This window comes from Corythoichthys intestinalis, chromosome 15, assembly GCF_030265065.1.
Source record: "Corythoichthys intestinalis isolate RoL2023-P3 chromosome 15, ASM3026506v1, whole genome shotgun sequence".
NCBI lineage: Eukaryota > Metazoa > Chordata > Actinopteri > Syngnathiformes > Syngnathidae > Corythoichthys > Corythoichthys intestinalis.
The window spans coordinates 8,914,485-8,936,038 of NC_080409.1; the positions used below are offsets into that span (position 1 = coordinate 8,914,485).

Sequence of the window (21,554 nt, forward strand, 5' to 3'; positions counted from 1 at the left end):
TTTGTGGAATAGTTTGCCCACGCTTGTTCTACATGGACAATGCCAACGAGGTGATGATACTACACCAGAGGTGGGCAAACCGGTCCTCAAGGGCCGCTGTGGGTCCTGGTCATCGTTACAACTGATTCAGCACAGAGGGTTTAAACCTTAATTCATTCATTCATTTTCCATGCCGCTTATTCCTCACGAGGGTCGCGGAGGTGCTGGAGCCTATCCCAGCTAACTTCGGGCAGTAGGCAGGGGACACCCTGAATTGGTTGCCAGCCAATCGCAGGGCACAAGGAGACACACAACCATTCACGCACACACTCACACCTATGGACAATTTAGAGTGTTCAATCAGCCTACCTAAGGTTTAACCCTTAATCTGCTGTTTAATCTGATGAAACAAGAACCACCCGACTGCAATCGACTGATTAAAAAAAAAAAAATTGTCTGCGAGTTTAAGAGGATGCGTGCCACGCTAAAGCTAAATGCTAATTTTGGAATAGTGGACGCTATGCTAACGCTATAAGTTATATTTAGTGTGTGACGATCACTCAACACATACCTTTAAGTCATTTGCTCCCAAAAACGTATAAATACGTTCTATTTTTAATTGTTTCAGTGTCCCAAAGACGTATTTATACGTCTTTTACGTTTTTTTTTTTTACAAGAGACACTCTGGGTTCTGATTCAATTTAGTTTCAAAGCACAAAGCTGATAGTCCATTTTAAAGCTATAAAACTGGCCACTGGAGGGCAGTAGCACATTTGATAAAACACGCAACCCGATCCAACGGCAATGAACAGCCGGGCCATACAGCCGGGGCGCCGGCGGAAGACGACCAAATGGCGTCCAGGATGGCAGGCGGTGGACGACCAAGCAGAACAACCTAGAGGACGCCCGGGATGCCAGGCGCTGGACGACCGAGCAGAACGACCGGGACCACCAGTGCAGCGGACGATGCCGTTGAGTCTGTGCTGCTCGCCGAGCAGACCCCACAGAGACTCAAACAAAATCCATCTTTATGAGACAGGCGGCAATGAGGGAAAAGTTTACCTGGCTGTCACAGCCTCAAGAACGTCATCTCTCAGTTAGTTATGTGTGAATAAATTGTTACTTTGCTATCAAAATCTCTATTTGTCTTGTTGTTTGTTATTTCGTAAAAGGAAAACATTATTCAGATGTTTGGGATGTAAGTAAAGCAAAAAATAGCTGTGTTAATGTCAAAGTTATGTTTGAAATGTATGCTTTCACAAAAAGCTCAATTTCTCAGTTTTTTCATCAGAAATTGGAAAATTACTCAAACTAAGCCATTTTCTATGCTGATTTCTAAAGAATGGAAAACGATATTAACTTTTTTTTCCTCCTGAAAGAAGAGAGTCTAATCTTTCCTTTGGTGGGTTCCATGTTTATATAGCAATAGAACAGAATTTTCTGTTGGCCTTTCAAAATCAGTCAAAATCCAGTAAAACGGCCGTGAGCGAAGGGGGTTGCACGGGTGAAAATGGCTGGGAGTGAATGAGTTAAAGGCGAGAGCATATTCTCTCTTGCAAGGATAAGAAAACAAATCTTACCATGTGTTTCAAAACAAGCAAGATGAATCATAGGCTAGCATCCTAAACACGGTCAGGGTGAGGGCGCAGGGCATGTCACATGAGTGGCACGACCCAAAAACGGCTATGATGCAGGCTGACATACCCTATGGACAATATGAAAACGCACTGTGAACATATGACAAAAAAAACTTTTTCATCTCGTCAGACAAAAGCTGGCATTAGTCTCGTTGTGTTTTAGTCTCCCGAGACACGTTTTTAGCTGGACATCATCTGTTATCATCATAGTTGACAAAAACAACAATGCTGGCGACACAGCAGGAAAGTTCATTTTTCTGCAGAAAGCCACGATTCAATATTGCATTTGGTTGTCTCTCGATCACACAGATAACACAGTTATTCCATTCTGCACAGAGAGCCTCTGTGGTTTGGGCGCTTTCAACTTCAAGGTTACGCGAACCTGTCCTTGAGAGGGAGGAGGCGGAGGAGAGACACTACTGAAGAAAGGATAGCGGTCACGCACACGAGCACAAATACTTATTACGTGATGCAGACCGCGTCCTTGATTTCGGCACCTCTGTGTGCCTTGTTTTTCAGAAGGGAGTTCAAAAGATTTTTTTAAGAGCAGAGATTGAGGGAGGAAATAATTTGTTGCACATTCCAAAGACTGGGAGCACCAGCCAAAACCTTCTCGTGCATTAGGCTCATTTATAACGTCTGGAACCGGAGGGGTCCCAAAGAACATTCCATATCATTTACTATACTGTATCTTCACCACAGTGAGGATGACAGTGATGAAAGACAGTCAATGAAAGTGGAAACATATGTTGAAGAACTATTACACTATGCTACAGTAGTCACAAATGTATCATTGAGGATTAGATGCCAGATTTGTGTTGGGTGATTGTAGTTCGCATTGCTAACTTATGATCTGAATGTACAGTTCAGTGAATCCCCCAAGGTCACACACAATTCATGCTGTGATATGGGTCGACTTCCAATTTTCTGGATTTCAAAGCAGCATAACAAATCAGCCTTTTTCTATACTGCTTATCCTCAATGGAGACTTGGGTGAGCTGGAGCATATCCCAGCTGGCTTTGGCTGGGATATTGCAGGGCACACACAGCCAAATAATCACATTCACAACTATGGACGAATAGTCTTCAATGAGCCGTGCGTGTTTGGCTGTGCGTGTCGCACAAAAAAGGTCACAAAACTCCTGAGACAACCATGTTTAATGTTGAACTTTTCTGTAGCCTGGTGAGATTTTGCAGGCTGAAGATTCTAGTCAAATTCCAAAATGTTCCAAACCTGGAACAGTAATCACACATGAAATCATTAAACATGTTGATTCACTGTCAGACATCCCAGTGAGGGGACCACTGCTCCAAAGAGCAAATGCCTATTTTTTAGTCATTTGAGCAACACTAAATATTTTTTTGTGATTTTAACAACGCTAGTGGACAAAAGCGTAAGTGTTTTGCCGAAAGGAAGACTGCATTTCCCGTAAGGATCTGCCTAAGGGTCGTAAAGTCCTGGTCTCCCGGTCGCGTGCAGTCGTACTGAACTACATTTGTGTTTGCAGTGGGGGAAGAGCGATGAGCTCATGAATCTAATTGTAGCTTAACAAAATGAAATGACAATCTAACAAATGGGGAATGTGACGTGTGCCATAAAGCATGCAGCACATTTGTAGTTTTTTTGTGTGTGTGGCAGGCAGGGTTCCTACCACCCTCTACCACCACTTTGACTCAGCCCAGCCCACAAGAATCACTGTACAAAGGGAAACACAGACCCTCTAGGGCAGGGGTGTCCAAACTTTTTGCAAAGGGGGCCAGAATTTGTGTGGTAAAAATGTGGGGGGCCGACCTTGGCTGACGTCCTTTACGTAGAACAATATATTTAAGCAAATTTAGCAAGCCATTCTGGGTGTTACATTTGCTTTATTTTTTTTTTTTTTATTAATAATTTCAACAATCTCACAACTAGCCTTTGTGGCGTTCTCTTTCGACGCTCGGGCTCTTGCAAAATACTGCTGTTGTGAAGTTAAACTAGCTTCAAGTTGCTTAAATTTCTCGTTGCTAAGTTTCTCCTTGTAATCTTCTTGTACATGTTAGCGTGTCTTGTTTGGTAATATCACCTCACATTGAATTCTTTAAAAACAGCAACTGCCTTTTTTGCAAATGAGGCAGACACAGTTGTTGTGTCTTTTAGTGAAGAAATAGTCCAATTTCCACCTATCCTTGTAGCGTCGGCCGTCGCGGTCAACTCTCTTTTTGTTGTTGATTGTCGCCATTTTAGAAAATTGGAAGTAAAGGGTCAAACGAGGTGATGTTGCTCAGAGTGCTGCTGCCTTTTAGTGGGTAAATGAGGAGCAGCATTTAGTGTGTAAGCTACTTCATATGCTGGTAGCAGCACTGCTGACCAATTTATCAAGTCTGTGTGCGGGCCAGACGTTATTGATTTTATGACAGAGGCTGGGGGCCGGATGAAATTTGACCACGGGCCGCATTTGGCCCCCGGGCCGGACTTAAGGCATGTCTGCCCTAGGGGGTTCCGGTGGCATGGACCCCCGGGAGAATTTTAAAAACATTTTATTGTAAAATGCATCAATTTCGTGCACTATGAGAGAAAAATGAAGCGGCTATGAAGAACTACACATTGCATTATTATACATTTTAACTTGAATACTCACTGAGAAATTAACAGCACAGTCCAGGTCTCAATGTAGAACCAGAAAAGGCAGGAGACTGCCTGAAGCACAAAGAAAACATGGTATGATTTATGATAAATCGCAATGAAAAGAGGCTGTTCTTATACATTTTAACTTGAATACTCACTGAGAAATGAAGAGAACACTCTCAGGATCTCTAAGTAGAACGAGAAAAAGGCAGGAAATGATATTTCTTCTAGATTAATATTGCTGCTGCGTGTGCATATGTTGTTTTACAGCTAAAATATTTTTTCTTAGGAGAGGGATAGTTGAACTAGCACACTGTAACTTGACACGATTGCAAACGAGGACATGGACTAGCTGGCACTAACCCTTTAATTGCCATTTATTTCATTGAAAATGTAGCTACCTGGTGGATAATAATTGCCAATATACCTAGCAAGTAACCCTCTTCATCCGTACTTACTTGCCCTGCGCTTGTCTGGGGAACTTCCACCAGCTCATCATTAGCCTCTTCCTCGTCTGTTGTCTCTCCGTGTACCGGCTGCACGTGAGAGCGGCTACCGCTCCCACTCTCACCATTGCCGGGGGCTGGGCTGTTGTGAGCCGGCATGGCCGTTGCAGCCAGACTGCTGCTTGCGAACATGTGTGTCAACTTGTGACATTTAGATGCTTCGCTCTCGAGTTTCTTCAGTTTTTTCTCTCTAACCTTCTCCGCGCCACCCTTGTCTTTTCTTTTTTTGCCACCACCATCCATATTGTTTATCCACGCTCGTCGCTATTTTGCTTCCACAAGGAGTAAGGCTTTACCAAAGTAGGCTACTCTGTGGTTTCTTCGTTCTTCTCCTATCAGACTGGCAGTTAACAGCCAGGCGCATTGCTGTCACCTGTCGGATTGGATGCGAACTGTAGATAATCATAGAGGATGGGGGGATAAAAACAGCGATGTACGTATGGCGGCCGCCGGCCGTCCAGAGCACCGGCTGTTCTGTGATCCTCCAGAAGCTACAGATTACCAGTCCGCCCCTGCTCCTCCAAGTTGCGAAGTAAAAGTGATACAGACACCCTTGGGCCTACTTTAAAGTCCATGTTCAATCACCGAAGTTAAGAATATGTTTAATGAAGGTTGGAAAGTTACTAAGTGTTGTATTAAAATGAAAAATGAAAAAAAAAAAAAAAAAATGAAAGTGGTTTCTTTATAAAATGAAATGAGACAACTTTACTATCTAACAATAATTCAAGTGCTAATATGCTTCACCAAAACACAATACAAACAGACACTTAAGACACTCATTAGCGTAATCGCTAACTGGCTTAGCGCTCCGTGCTAAGTAGTAACGACTCAGCAACAAAGAATACAAACAATACAATTGGCCTTATATACTCACCTCTGACGGAGGCACACTGGATCTGACAACTTAAAAGACAATCTTAACTCTCGACCCTTAGTAACATTATTGATTCATCAACTCAACAGCACTCACTGACGCGCAGCCTGACATTACACGCCAACAAGCACCCAAATAGGGCAAAAATCGATTATCAAATTAGTTCGCAACTAATTTATTAACCGATTTTAATCAGTTTAACCGATTAGTTGTTGCAGCCTTACTTACAATACAGTGACCCCTCGTTTTTCGCGGGGACCAGAACCCGCGTTTTCCCATGTTTTCTCACTTTTTTTCCCCAAAGTATAATTTAAGAAAAGAAAAAAAATATGTATATGTACATTTTAATAAATGGTTTTTAAGCACTTCAAATGTACCAAGTTTTAAACATGTTAATGTCCCAACAAATTATTTTAATAAACAAGAATAAAGTATAAAATTGCTTGTCATTATTAAATGCTACATTGAGTGCATTGTAGCTGCAGCTATCAATTATTTTAGTAGTCGATTAATCCATGAACTAGTTCGTTCGAATAATCGAGTAATCTGATAAGGAATATAAAAAATTTAAATAGCTGAGCTGAGCCTCAAACGGTATAAAAAAATAAGGATCTATGTACAACAAAAGAACAAATAGCAAAAGTCCTCTAGCTTAATGCTATAAACTACTAAAAAAAAATTTTTTTTTTTTTTTACAGTGCCCTTAACAAATGGTTCAGACATATATTCCCACAAAAATTGGCCATATATACCTCTAAACAAAATTACAAATTCATTAAAAAACATTAGCTCAAACAAAAACCTAGCTTATGTCTGTCTTAACAGGGAGTAGCTATATTCGGCCATGTGAATGAGGCAGACTAGAGGGCAGTGTATCCACCCAAATCAATAAAACTAAATGCTAACACTTTCAAAACAAACCATTACAACGTCACTTTAAACGAATACTCGAAGCAGCAAAATTCAATTCGAATCTTTTTTTTCTAATCGAATACTCGAGTTAATTGATTAATTGTCGCAGCACTAAGTGAGTCCACTCAACTCCGCTTCATCTCCTCACTTACACACAATGAGTTGCCACAGCAACTGTTTAACAAGTTAAACGATGATTGACGCATGCGGCGCTTTGATGCTGCGGCTTCCAGGGATCTGTGGCGAGATAAACAGAAGATGTCTATCCATCGTTAACTTTAATAAGCAACTCTAGTGCATTGCCTGAACAGCAAAGAACAGGGAGAGGGAGGGGGGAGGGATAGTGACATTACGCAATCGGCTTGGGACAGCTCATCTATATACAGTGGTACCTCGACATATGATCGGTTCTACACACGATCTTTTCGATATCCAACGCAAAATTTGACTCGCCATTTGTTTCTACATCCGACAACATGCTCAAAATACGACGACATGACAGCGCCGCAGACGGACGCACAGCGTGTTTTCTTGTGAAAGAAATGAACACAGGTTTCAAAAAGGTTGGTTCAGGTGGTGAAACAAGGAAAAAGGTGACGCTTACCATTGAAATGAAGATACAAATGATAGAAAAATATGAGCGTTGGGTTCGCATCTGTGAACTGGCTCAACAATACAGCTGTAGAATGTCTACGATCTTCCCGGTCCCCCTCCGACCACCGTTCGCCAGTCTTTATAAGTTAAGGTGACAATTATTATTGTGTTAACATCGCCAAAGAAATCGCCAGCTTCGTCGGGTTTTTATCATTTATTTCAGAATTTGTCCAACACAAAACGCCTACTGTCCGCCGCAGTCGACGGTGTTCTCAACAAAACTCTCTCTGTCACGTCAGCCACGCAGTGCGTTCAGGTACAGCAAAAAAAGATCGCCACACTAGTACCCGATTCGTTACATTATTACAGGAATTATTAGTATTATTATATTATTATTCCGATTTTTATTCATAATTGATTTGTTTTGCTATGTGTAATTGCCATTTATAATAGTACCAGCAGTATTTATTAAGGATTTAGTGTAAGTTTTTGGCGCTGTGGAATTATAATGTATTCTTATGGGAAAATCCTGCTCGACATACGACCATTTTGACTGACAAACAAGGTCCTGGAACGAATTAACTTCGTATGTAGAGGTAACACTGTATATACATATATTTTTTTTAATTTAAAAAAAAATCCGCGATGGACTGAGGGCGCGAAGTTTGTAGCGCGAAGTAGTGAGGGATCACTGTATTTTAAAAAACTGGCAAGCCTGAAGCTTCCTGTAGCAGCCTGCCTTCAAGCTGCTGCAGGGTCCTTCCGGGGTCCTACTGTCAGATGCCCACAGATGCCTGATCAAAAATTTTCACTCAAGATTTTTATTGGCTTATTCTTTTTGTTAATCGGTGTTGGGGAAAAGTCCGTATGTCGGCCCTTTTAAGTAGGAATGATTTTTTTTTTTTTTTTTTTTTTAGCGCCGTCTCACTTATAGGATCAAATTGTAACCTGACAAACTCAGGTCACTGACATCTTGCGTGACCCAATTGTGGTCTTGAAGGATACCCAACTGCTGTGGTAAAAAAGGGGTGAGATACAGGCCAGCTGACAAAAGCCAAGAAGACTGTGGTTGCGTTCTCTTCGCAGACATAAACAATGACACTTTCCATTTCCTGTATACCAGTGTGATAAAATGCACGGCTGCAAATCAACATGCTTTTAACTTAGTGTAAAGTGTATATGTGAGTTGCCGATATAACAAAATGCTATCTTTTCGCTGGCCAGATGTTGCTCACGCAGCTTCCATCCATCTGTCGGCAGCGTTTCGGATGAAACGACCAGATGGAGTTACCTGGCTCACCTCTACGCTTTTATGTAGACCCATCCATAAAGTTCTTGTTTACCATTATGTGTGAAATGCAGCAGAGGAATGTGACTGTGTGTGTTTGTTTGAGCGTGTGTGTGTATGCATTGGGAGAAGCCATGTGTACTTACCCTCCCCATTGTTTTTACTGCAACCGGAGTGGGCCCATTTGTTCGGAGGCCCAGACTAGCGATAGGGTTTGGTTTCATTTGATTGGCTGTCTGCTCCGCTCAGCGTTTCAGGGTTTTGTTTAGTTTTCAGGGGGCGGCGCTGGCTCGCTGGCCGCTCGGTTGTTGTGCGGGCAGCGGTGCGGGCCTCCTAACACCATCACAGGGTGTTTGGGCGCGCTTCGCTACACCGGATCTGAGGAGGCGGACCCCGGCCAATTAAGAGCCGCCGCTGTCCGGCCAAGTGCGACCCGCCCCCGCCGACCGCTTTGATCTCTCGCACGCTACGCAAAAAAGTCGACTTTGCCCTCTCTGGGCAGGCTGCGGACGACAGGCCCTGTCCAATTATTACAATCTGCTTTCAGCATTTCTGGATAATCGGACAAGAAAATGACAAATGACCTGCTTCTCATTCCATCTGCCCCTGACCGAACTGTTATTTTTTTTCCATTTTCTTGACCCGTGCTTCAACGCTGAACTCTTGTACTCATGATAATCTGTTAAAAAAAAAGTTTTTTTTACATTTCAAAACATTTCTTCATTATTTGACTGCTGTCCTCAAATCATTAACCCTTTATAGCGCACTCCTATCAAACCATTGGCTGCCAATGATGGACGCCTCGTGCCGTTAATGGCGGTCAAACATGAGCATTTGCAGGTAGTCCTCCCAGTTTAAATGACTTGGACCATAGACTTCATAATGACATTGACAGGACACAGTCCCCAGACACTGCGCCACGCCTCCAAGTAGGGGGCCGTCTCACACTCCGCTTCAGTCGGTCGCAGTTATTCTTAAACATATGCAGTGATCAAACGCCGGATTTAGGTTGCTCCCCTTACGCTCGCCCGCTTCTTCTGCTACACTAAATTGGCAATGCCGGCCGGTCATATTGAAACCGGACAACGGCCCCCATGGGGATGCCGGTAACAGCGCAAAGGCGTATAACGATTTTTTTTTTTTTTTTAAAGCAGCCGTCAAAAGAGCCAGATGTGGCTCGCGAGCCATAGGTTCCCGACCCCTTTCTTATAAGATAAGAGGGTGAGAGGTTGTACAAGCATGGATCGAAAAATAAATATATTTGTACTTATTAAAAACCCGATCCTTTTTACTTGATCCTCTGAAAAATGACGCGAGCGGATCAGGACATCCCTAGTTTCCACCCCCCTCTGCGGGCCACATTGGGCTTTCTCAAAGGGCCGTAATCATTGGTAAACCATATTAAAAGTACGCAGAAATGTGTTTGTTGTTAAGGTCAAGGTCAATTTTTTTTTTTTGCTATCAGGAATAGGGTTGGGCCTTGAGTATCGATTGGATCCAGGACCTACACTCCGGTTCTCCCGGAACCGTTCGGAATTTTTTAAATTTCTATTCCAAGTTTTGATTCCCAGCCCTGAAAAATAGCTGCTAAACACCACGAAGAAGAAGCCACATGAAGACCAGCTCTGTTATGAGAAAACCATATGGCGTCGCTAATTTAGCTTAGCACGAAATCGTGTTGCCTTGCTTCACATAAATGACAACAAAGTAATAGAATAAACACACTGAAATTATATCAGACCCTCTGTTAAAACATGCAAACTTCCAGTTATGTTTTATAAATGGTTCCAAACTATGTGTAGTGCCGAGGAGGTGTGTAGCGTCTGTACACCTCAAGGACTCTTTTCCAACTAAAGTAATAAGTTTTTTCTTTCCAGTAAGTCACCACTAGGGGAAGCCAAGTGCACATACCAAAACCAAAGAAAAACTGTAGAGTCCGGCGTTACAATAGTACTATCTTGTGGACGGATGAAAAATATATTAGTTTAGAAAGAAATCAAATTTAAAAAGTAGTGTACTTAAGAGCAAGGCACAGAATATCTCTGCCTAACATCTAGAAGATTTCAGCCCTAAACTAACTTGTAAAAATACCACCTAAAACAAATGGTGAAATACAATAAATGCCTGCAGCATAAGACACTCTAAAACATAGGCAAAAGAATATGAGTAATGTTTTCTCTGTGAGCTTTTGAAAAATAAACATCTTTGTGAAAGAAACTTTATTATATTCAAGTTCAAAGACTGATATTTATATACAAGTTAAAATAGCCCTGTGAGAAATTCATAGCAAAGTTAATTCAAAGTTCATTTAATTTAAAAAATTATCGAGAAGTTAAGAAATTAATAAAAAAATAAAAACTCTACCAAAACTAAAAAGCATTTTTTTTAGCCTGCCTATTAAAAGAATCGGAATCAAGAAACTTTGGAACCGGAATCTAAATGTGGAATCGGAATTGGAACCAGAACCGTTAAAATTCAAACGATGCTGTACTCTAATCAGGAATAGAAAAATGACCTTAAATTTTGAAACGATTTGAACGATGCTAACATTCATGTTTTTGGAATTTGGGAGGAAGGCTTGTGTGTGTGATATCGCGCAAGTAGTAACTTTCTAAGAGTTGATGGAGTTTATGTGTACGTCTGCGCCCCCAGGACCACCTCGCGTGTCTGAGAAAGTGCTTCACCGACAGATCGTCCGCCTCGGGAGTGCCGTCAAGCTGCCTTGCCCGGTGGAAGGAGACCCTCCTCCGATCATCATGTGGACCAAAGACGGGCGCAACATCCACAGCGGTTGGATCCGTTTCCGCATCCTGCGCATGGGCCTGAAGGTCAAGGAAGTGGAGGCGGACGACACGGGAACGTACGTTTGCAAAGCTACTAACGGCTTCGGCAGCGTCAACATCAACTACACCCTCATCGTTATCGGTAAGTCAAGTTGGGAGGATGTTATGGCTTCAAAATTGTTTAAATGTAAGCTTTTCTCCTCCATATTAGGTCCTAAGTTATCAAAGGCTTGATTTGCAGTTCTATGGTTAAATTTTTAAAACATGATTTCTATTTATAATACAGTGGTACCTCTACATACGAATTTAATTCGTTCCAGGACCTTGTTTGTAAGTCGAAATGGTCGTATGTCGAGCAGGATTTTCCCATAGGAATACATTATAATTCCATTAATTCGTTCCAAAGCCTAAAAACATACACTCAATTCTTAATAAATACTGCTGGCACTGTTACAAATGGCAATTAAACATAGAGAAACAAATAAGTTATAAATAAATAATTCAGAATAATATAATAATAAGAAGAAGAATTAATAATTATTCCTGTAAATAATGTAACGAATCGGATTCTAATATGGCGGACACTTTTTACTGTCCCTGAACGCACCGCGAAGCTGACGTCTCAGTGAGATAGGTCGGTGCGGTAGAGATAATACTTTCGTTTTCTTGAGAGCAGTAAACTGCTTAAGACAATGGGCGTTTTGTGTTGGATAAGTTCTTAAATAAATGATAAAAACGTGACGAAGCTGGCGATTTCCTTGGCAATGTTACCACAATAATAATTGTCACCTTAACTTATAAATAGTGGCGAATGGTGGTCGCAAGAGGACCATGGAGCTGTATTGTTGAGCCAGTTCAGGGACGCGCACCCCAAGCTCATATTTTTCTATAACTTGCATCTTCATTTCAAAGGTAAGCATCACTTTTTTCCTTGTTTCTCCAACTGTATCAACTTTTTTTGAAAACTGTGTTGATTTCTCACACAAGAAAATCCACCGTGCGTTCGTTTGCAGTGCTGTCATGTCGTCGTATTTCGAGCATGTCGTCGGATGTAGAAACAAATGGCGAGTCAAATTTTACGTCGGATGTCGAAAAGATCGTGTGTCGAAGCGATCGTATGTCGAGGTACCACTGTACAGGTATTTGGCATCATCACAATAACAGGGTTTCAAATTCCTACTAATGTTAGCTTTTTCATAGCAGTAGTAGCTGGAGCTGACCAAGAGGACAAACCAAAAAATTATTTTGATGATATGCATAACAGTGTTACGTGAGGTAGAGCTCTATTCTGTAGAAAAATACGAAAAACAGAAGTACTGACATAAATTTTCTGTAGGGATTATTTTGGAAAACTGTCCGATAACGTCAAACGTAGCATATAACGTGATTCATCGTTTTCTTCTTCTGCCATGAGAAACAACTTCAAAATGAACTGCAACCACCCAGCTCTTTCCCAAAACATCATTTACCCAGAGTTCTTAAAAGCACAATTGAAGAGCGCTCATCCCTCTATAGGCTGACTTGGAACCTACAGGCAACAATAAGTCCACAATTACTTCTTGTAATTAATCAGCTCCGAGACCAAAAATATTAAAATTTTGGTTCCGAGGATCGATGTGTGTAACACCCTAGATCAGGGGTGTCAAACATACGGCCCGCGGGCCGGAACCGGCCCCCAAGGAGGTTCGATCAGGCCCGCAGGATAATTTGAAAGTGGAAAAAATGCATAAAAAACATGGAATTAATATTTTTAATTTGCTGCAATTCATGGATTATCCGCTAAGGGGCGCACTCTTTCCATCAGAGTAGAAGACAAGCCGCATCACTGAGACAGACTGAAAACAGCAGACGGTATCAATGCGCCATCTGCTGCTTGTTACGACGTTGTTAATACATTGGTCTCTACCTCTCCGCTACACCCTCATTAGCCAAAATGTCGTTATCCAAACGGAGAAAAGTAGATAAGGAGTGTAGAATTTTCAAAGAAAAATGGACCACGTCCTATTTATTTACAGAGATGCACGGAAAACCTTTGTGCTTGGTGTGTTTGCAACAAGTTGAAGGAATATAATATTCGACGCCACTACGAGACTCATCACAGCGAAAAATATGACGGCTTGCAAGGACAACTGAGAAGAGATAAGATTAACGAATTGCTGGCGGGTCTGAGGAAACAGCAGTCAACTTTCATCAAGAGCCGAGAAGTCAGTGAAGCAGCGGTAAAAGCCAGCTACCTAATTGCTAGCGAAATAGCATTAGCATCGAAGCCGTATTCCGACGGTGACTTTGTTAAACGATGCATGATGAAGGCGGCTGAACTTGTATGTCCCGAGAAGCGACAAGCTTTTGCCAATATTAGCCTGACGAGGAATACTATAGCAGAGAGGATTTTGGAACTATCGGCAGATTTAGACAGTCAATTGAAACAGAGAGCCAAGTCATTTATTGCATTTTCCGTGGCAATTGACGAGAGCACTGACATCACAGACGTGGCCCAACTGGCCATATTTATTCGAGGAGTTGATGAGACATTGACTGTTACTGAAGAGTTTCTTGAGTTGGTGCCAATGATGGACACCACAACAGCCGAGGACATTTTCGGCTCTGTCGTTGCTGCATTGGACAGAGTTGGAGTGGACTGGTCCCGCGCTGTCAGCCTGGCTACAGACGGCGCACCATCCATGGTCGGAAAGAAAGCAGGTGTCGCGACAAAGTTCAAAGACAAAGTACAAGCCCTTAATGGAGGAGATCGTTTCTGGACATTTCACTGTATTTTGCACCAGGAGGCATTGTGTTGCAAGTCGCTGAAAATGGACCACGTCATGGAGGTGGTTGTTCGCACTGTAAATTTCATCCGGTCCAGAGGTCTGAACCATCGTCAGTTTGACAAACTTCTCAGCGACAGCAACATTACCCACAGCCTGCCATACCACACTGAAGTGAGATGGTTAAGCCGAGGCGCTGTGCTGAGGCATTTCTTTGATCTACGAGAGGAAATCGGACAGTTCATGGAGAAAAAAGGAAAACCGGTGTTGGAATTACAATCTCAGGAATGGCTACGGGACCTTGCATTCTTGGTTGATATTACTGAACACTTGAACAATCTGAACAAAATGTTGCAAGGCCGCAAAAAAATTGTCACACAGTTTTCGGACAACATACATGCATTTAAGTTGAAGCTGACTTTGTGGGAGATGCAACTGGCAAATGGCATCCCTGCTCATTTCCCCCGTCTGAGAGAAGTGTGTGTGACCAGACCTGATGCGGACATGAAACGGTACAAAGACAAAATTGCAGGACTACTGCAGGAGTTTGAGAAACGTTTTCAGGTATTTGGTGAACTTGAGACAGAATTTTCAGTTTTTCGCTCACCTTTCACAGTTAAAGCTTCTGATCTGCCGGTCGAAATTCAGCTAGAGATAATTGATTTGCAATGTGATGCAGATTTGAAGGGCAAATTTGCCTCTGTAGGTCTGGACAGATTTTATCAGTATCTACTACCAGGGTACCCCAAATTAACAACCCTGGCTGCTAAAATTTTGTGCATGTTTGGGACAACCTACCTTTGTGAACAAATTTTCTCAGTGATGAATCTCAATAAAACAAAAATGCGTTCAAGGCTCACAAACAAGCACTTAAATGACATTCTGAAAGTGACAGCTAGTCAGGACATGACACCTGGTGTTGATGCACTTGTACAGGCCAAAAGATGCCAAGTTTCAGGAACAAATACAAGTCCAGACTAGACTAACACCTTTAAAATGCTGCCTTAGATACCGTTTGCATTGAAAGAATACAGCTCTGTGAAGATGAATCCTTACTGTGGTGATTTAAAAAATGTGCACTTTAATGTTAGTCAGCAGCTTCAAAACAAAAGTTGTGTGATGGAATTCTACTGTTCATACAACTCCATACATTTTCAGTATGTATTGTATGTTTCATGTATAAAGTTTACAGATTTACAGGAATTGTATGTTTCATGTATAAAGTTTACAGATTTACAGGAAAGGCGAACACTTTCTTCATTGCACATTTAAAATCACTCTCCTTAGTTTGTAAGGTGTACGCAGGGATTACATTTAGATTTTATATGCGTATGTGTAAGTGGTTTAAAAATTCCTTTCTTTAAAAGTCTCATTTAATCTTAAAGTGCATTACTATATTTTTCAGTACCAATTAAAGTTTTGTGCCTTTGTACAATCAGTGGGATCAGTTGCAATGCATATTTGTGAATGATAAAAGTAAATTGCACATTTGTCTAAGGAAATATGAGGTGTTTCGTGAAATGTTTTGTAAAAGGATAGTTCATTAAATTTCAATATTTTCCTAATGTTCTTGTGCTTCTTTACACCAAAACAAAGGAAACACATGATATTTTGGTTATTTATAGCAGAGTATGGTATAATTTTAATGGTCCGGCCCACTTGACATCTCCCTAGGCCGTATGTGGCCCACGATGCGAAATGAGTTTGACACCCCTGCCCTAGATTATTCATTATGATCTGTCAATGGACATTTATGGGAGTATCAATTTACTTCCGCAATTGATCCATTTAATTTATCAGCCTTAAGACAGGAAAAAAAAAAAAAAAATCAGCCTCCGAGGCTCGATGCATATACTGCAAGGGCGTCTCAACATAGGTCAACATAGGTAGCGACAATATAACAGCATAACCTGCTTGTACACTTTTTGCTGGGAACGGGACATTAATAAGACCAAACAGATTGTGTGAACTGGGGTCAAGACTACATTTCCCACTAATATCAACCTAATTCATTGATAGGCTCAATCAGGGTGTTCATTACGTCGTTCGCGTTCGACCAGTCGATTGCAACGTTAGTATGGTTAGCTCGCAGGATTCAAAACAAAAACACCGTACGATTCAAAACTTTGTTTCCAAAAACTACTAAGGAAACATTTTGAGAACTCCCAGAATAAATGTCTGGATTTTTTTTTAGCAAAATTGAATTGCAATATTTGAACATAACTTAAAATATGAACATACACAATAAATACAAACTTGTCAATAATCTCTTAACTGTCCAGTTATGCAAAAAATTAACATTTGTCTTAAGACCACTCAACATTGTCTGTCTAAATAAATATATAAAGTATAACAGCAAACACTTTTAAATCAGGGAAAAACAAAAATAAATAAAATTTAAAAATAATAATAGTAAATAAAACACTACTGCTTTTGTCCACAAGCATCTCTTTAAGTGCATGAGTGGGTTCAGCAATTATGGAAAAAATCTAAATCAGGGTTATTTTAACTTTTTACCTCGTTTATGATTATGTGTGATTATCTGAAAAAATGTTTGTATAGGCTGCAAATAAGATATTTTCAAATAAATAACGGAGAATGGTTTTATAATTTCCAGCAGAGTTCACTACATTCCTCACAGTTGAATTAAAATTAACAGTAGAAAACACAAACAGAAGTACACTTCTCTCTAAGCAACTTCCTACTCGAGTATTGCTGGTTACACAGCTTATGTTAACTCTGATGCAGGTCACACTTTCAGTAGCAAAATTAGTGGTGTGTTCCCTACTTCCACAGCATTGACTTTAACGTTATTTCCTGCTGCTGCTGGCCGATTTTTTTCTCTCTCTAATATCCATCCTCTTCAAAGGGGGCATAGGAGGTGGCATGTTGTCGACATATATTTCTGTTAGGGCTGGGTAAATGTGAGCGTGCGTATGTGTGTGTGGTGCGCGGGTGGGTCAAGTCATCAGCCAATCAAACGTGCGTTTGAGGGGGGAAAATGAATCGGCACATTCAGCAAGTGAACGGGGGTAAATATAAGTCTGAACTAAGCATGTTCTGGTATGAGATTCTGACGGTATGATAACCTTAAGCCGAAATATCACGGGATTTCAATTACAGCTCTAAAATGTGTTACTTTGAGATATCAGGGTTAAAAAATAATAATAATAATTCCATTGAGCAGGATTTTTATTTTTCAAAGCAATGCACATTAGCAAATTAAGAAAATATTCTAAATAAAGTTAAAATAAATGCAGTCCTTTAGGTGAGCCTAAACCCACAGCTACAGCTCAACGTTATAAACATTAGAACAAAAATAATTGAATTATTTTCCATAAGAAGCACGTGTGTATGACTCAGATCATGTTTACATTATTCACACACTCTTTCTCACAGACAGTTGCCAGAAAGAAAAAAGACACGTTTTACCTCCGATAGACATACTAAACACGCTGGAGTTAACTCTCGAAGCTAGTGGGAAATGTTCATGACAGTGTTTACTAACCTTTAATTGTAACTGCATGTTTGCAGCCACCCTCTGCAAACATGTTTTACATGTCGGTTGGCCATCCTCCTCTAAGCCGCGGCCGTCTGTAACTTTTCTGTAGCCGAAGTATTCCAACACCAGCGATTTCGTTTTCTTTGATGGGGGAAAAAGTTCAGGAGTTTCAGCTCCTCCAGCCAATATGTAGCACAGCTGACTCACTAACACTGAGCAACAACCGGTGTGGGAGGGTTGAGCCTTGCAGCTGCAAGCGAGGGATTTCTCCATGCATTTTTGGGACATAAAAATAGCTAATACCTTAGAGACGGTATGACGGAAATTTTTTACGGTTTTGAAACCTTGTAATTTTCATACCACGGTATTAGGGCTGCAGCTATCGAATATTTTAGTAATCAAATAATCGACTGAAAATTCTATCGATTAATCGAGTAATCGGATAAAACAAATATATTTTTAGGTGAAGAGCAATTATAGATATACATGAGAAAACAAGACATTTCATCTAATCTTGAACCATTTTCAGTCAATCAATGTCTTTATTTTCGAAGTATATTGTTGAAAACAGCCAACAATTCTCAGATGTAACTAGAATTTAAAAAAATGACTAATTCACTGCTTTCACTCAAAAAACCTTTAGATCTTATTTTTAAAAAAGTATATACATACATATATATATATATAAACACACCTAAAAATGCCTTTACGCTTGATAACACACATCACTTAAAAGTTAGGATTTTTTCCCACGGTTTTCAATTGAATTTCTATTTGTGTCAAGCCATTTTTAAGTTCTAGTTAAGTTTTAAGTTAGTCTAAACTGTAAGTCCTGATAGGATTTTGAGTTTTTGCACTGTTCAAAATAAATGTATGATACAGGCTGTATTGGAGCACATTAGGGACTAGTGCTACTTGGTGTTTTATCCAGCAATGACTACTAAGCTAAAATTGATAGTTAGCATTATTGAGTTTTTATTTGACACCCTCATCACTCCACAATGCTATGTTATGTTAAAGCCTGTATGTAAGACACGTTAGCCACGCATTGAAATTAATTAATTAATTGAAACCTAGCCCTCCGCAGTGCTAACGTAAGGTGAGCTAGTAGTGACAGTAACGTTAATCTTATATATTAGCGCTTAGCGCTCTTTATTAGCGCTTAGCGCTCTACTGCTTTAAGATGGCGGCTGTTTGCTAACGCTGCCCAGACGCGGCCTAGTCTGTCATTGGGCATCTAGTTCAACATACATGTGATCTCTATGAGACTCATTGGACGCTACCTGCAACTAACGTAGCATGTGCGGGCTAGTATTTAGCAACGTCGGTGTCGTTTGTAGCGGTTGTCGGCTGCAGTAAGTTTTTTTTTTTTTTTTGCTTCTTCCTCTACGCACGTGACATCAGCGCGTTGTACCGCATTAAAAGTAGTCCGAGCAAAACGTGATGCTTAGAGCTGTCAAAATAAACGATTACTCGAGGTGAATAAAATTACTCGGATCAGTTTTTAAACTCGAGTTACTCGAGTTGCTCGAGTATTCGTTTCAGCTCTACACGGTATACCTTGAAACCATGATCGGCACATGTCTAGTCTGAACATAATGAAAATAATTAACTTAATAATGGTAGGGTCAATTCAATCCTTACAACATATGGGAAGACAATCTTAATTACCTATATAACTAAACGCATTATATAAGATTGCTTAAAAATTGGCGAGGACAATTTGAGTATCCTGAAAATGCAAAACTACGCCCTTTATATACTGTACATCCCTAGAATATACTTACTAAATTTCATTCAATCCGTCCACGAATAATGGAAGAGTAGAAATTTTATTTAATGTCCGGCATGTTTTAGGATTTTGCATGTGGATTATATTATTATTTTGGGACATAAAATGTTCTTTTTTTGTTTTTTTTTAAATCAACCCTCGATTGTTACACATATACTAGTATGCTTTTAAAAAATGTATTCTACACTTGAATGACTTGTTAAAAGAGCACCCCCACCCCCCAGAGGTGAAGGTCTAGAGCAAGTGGATTTACAGAGGTTTAGTGGTGAATCCTTTCCCGGGTTGTGTGTGTTACAGCCGCTACCTCTCGGTGCCCAAAGTCAACAGCAACATGGGATATTGTTTCATACTACTTCATCCTTGATGAATCAAATGGATCTAGAGCTTTCCCTCCTCCGTAGGCTACACTCTGTCAGCGGGACGGCCACCGTAACAACCTCAGTCAGTTGAAACTGGAAGCTTGTTGTACAGCAGACCATTTTCATTTTTGTCCTAAATCTTTTGGAGTAATACTTAGTCATATTTTATTCATTTCATAATTAGTTTTCATCGAGAAATACTCAAAAGGTTTTCGTCCGTAAACATTCAGGGTTTAGTCGCCCCAAAAAAACAAATAACGGTTTTCAACAATTTGGAATGAACATTGACAGACAACACCAACTTTGTCAAGGTTTTCCAATGGTTTTATTTGCAACCAAAAGCACAGAGTACTACTACTGTGAGCCGTAGCGGATGCGGACAAACACATAACAACACAACAACAGTTGAAGAGGACGCTCGTGACGCTAAAGTCAATGCTAACGCGAATGCTATGGAGCATTTGCGTCATATCTTTATCGTCTCGTCAGACGAAAACTGGCATTCATCTCGTTATGTTTTCCTCCCCTAAGACACATTTTTAGCCCGTTATGGTATCGTCAGCATCATCCAAAAAAATGGCCCGTCGTTGAATTATTTTCGTTATCGTCATCATTGACGAAAAACACACAACAATGGAATACAGTAGAGGTCGACCGATATATGTGGACTTCCTCTCCCACCCCCCTCAAAAAACATTAAGCCGATACAAAAGGGTTTTGATCAGGTATCTATAAGAGCAACTGTGACCTCCGCTGACTGACAGTAGGACTCCGGATGGACCCTGCAGCAGCTTGAAGGCATACTGCTATCTGGAAATATTTATTTTTATATCTTGCATGAGAGAATATGCAATGCATAGACCTCATAATGATATCGACGGGTCAGATTCGACCTTCACTGTGCCATGCCTTCCAAGTAGGGGACCATCCCAATATCCGCTTCAGTTATTCGCAGTCGGTTGCAGCGACACATGCAGCGATCCAACGCCAGATTTATGTTGAAAAAGTACGAAAGCTGTACCATATACAAACCGGAAGGATTGTCTCAGGAGTGATTTGTTTGAGGATTCAAAGTAATTATTATATTTTTCGTTTTTTCACAAGAATTTTCATCGTAAAAACTTTGTTGTTAGGCTGCCACCACATTGACTGACAGACTGGCACAGTACCTTGATATATTTAAGTAAAATAAACGCTACTGTAACTGCACGGTTTTTTGGCTTTCAATCAAGAATCGAGACTGTTTTACGTCCATATCTATAAAGAATTCAGGGATTTTAGCATTTATTGACAACATTTTCACCGGAAAAGCTCTGTTTACATATGGCGGCCGCCACATTGACTGACAGACTGGCATCGTACTTCAACATATTTACGTAAAATAAATGCTAACTGCACGTTTTTTTGTTTTGCTTTTAACCAAGAATTGAGATTGTCTTACATCCATATCTATAAAGAATTCAGGGATTTAAGCATTTATTCACAAGAATTATCACCGGAAAGCTCTGTTTACATATGGCGGCCGCCACATTGACTAACAGACTGGCATCGTACTTCGATATATTTACGTAAAATAAATGCTAACCGCACGTTTTTTTGTTTTGCTTTTAACCAGGAATTGAGATTGTCTTACGTCCATATCTATAAGGAATTCAGGGATTTAACCAGGAATTGAGATTGTCTTACGTCCATATCTATAAGGAATTCAGGGATTTAAGCATTTATTCACAATAATTTTCACTGGAAAAGCTCTGTTTTCATAACGCTGCCGCCACATTGACTAACAGACTAGCATCGTACTTCGACATATTTACGTAAAATAAATGCTAACTGCAAGTTTTTTTTTTTTTTGTGCTTTTAACCAAGAATCGAGACTGTTTTAAACAACATCTATAAGGAATTCAGAGATTTAAGCATTTATTCACAAGAATTTTCAACGAAAAAAGCTCTTTGTCTGT

General features: G+C 40.5%; 1 protein-coding gene across 1 annotated transcript in view; it reads left to right on the plus strand.

Moving 5' to 3' along the window:
* LOC130930867 (fibroblast growth factor receptor-like 1) overlaps positions 1-21,554 on the plus strand; it is a 133,163-nt gene that overhangs the window by 74,418 nt on the left and 37,191 nt on the right. The window contains exon 3 of the mRNA XM_057859119.1: positions 11,048-11,320. Coding sequence (XP_057715102.1) covers positions 11,048-11,320 — 273 coding nt within the window. The remainder of the gene's footprint in view (positions 1-11,047; positions 11,321-21,554) is intronic.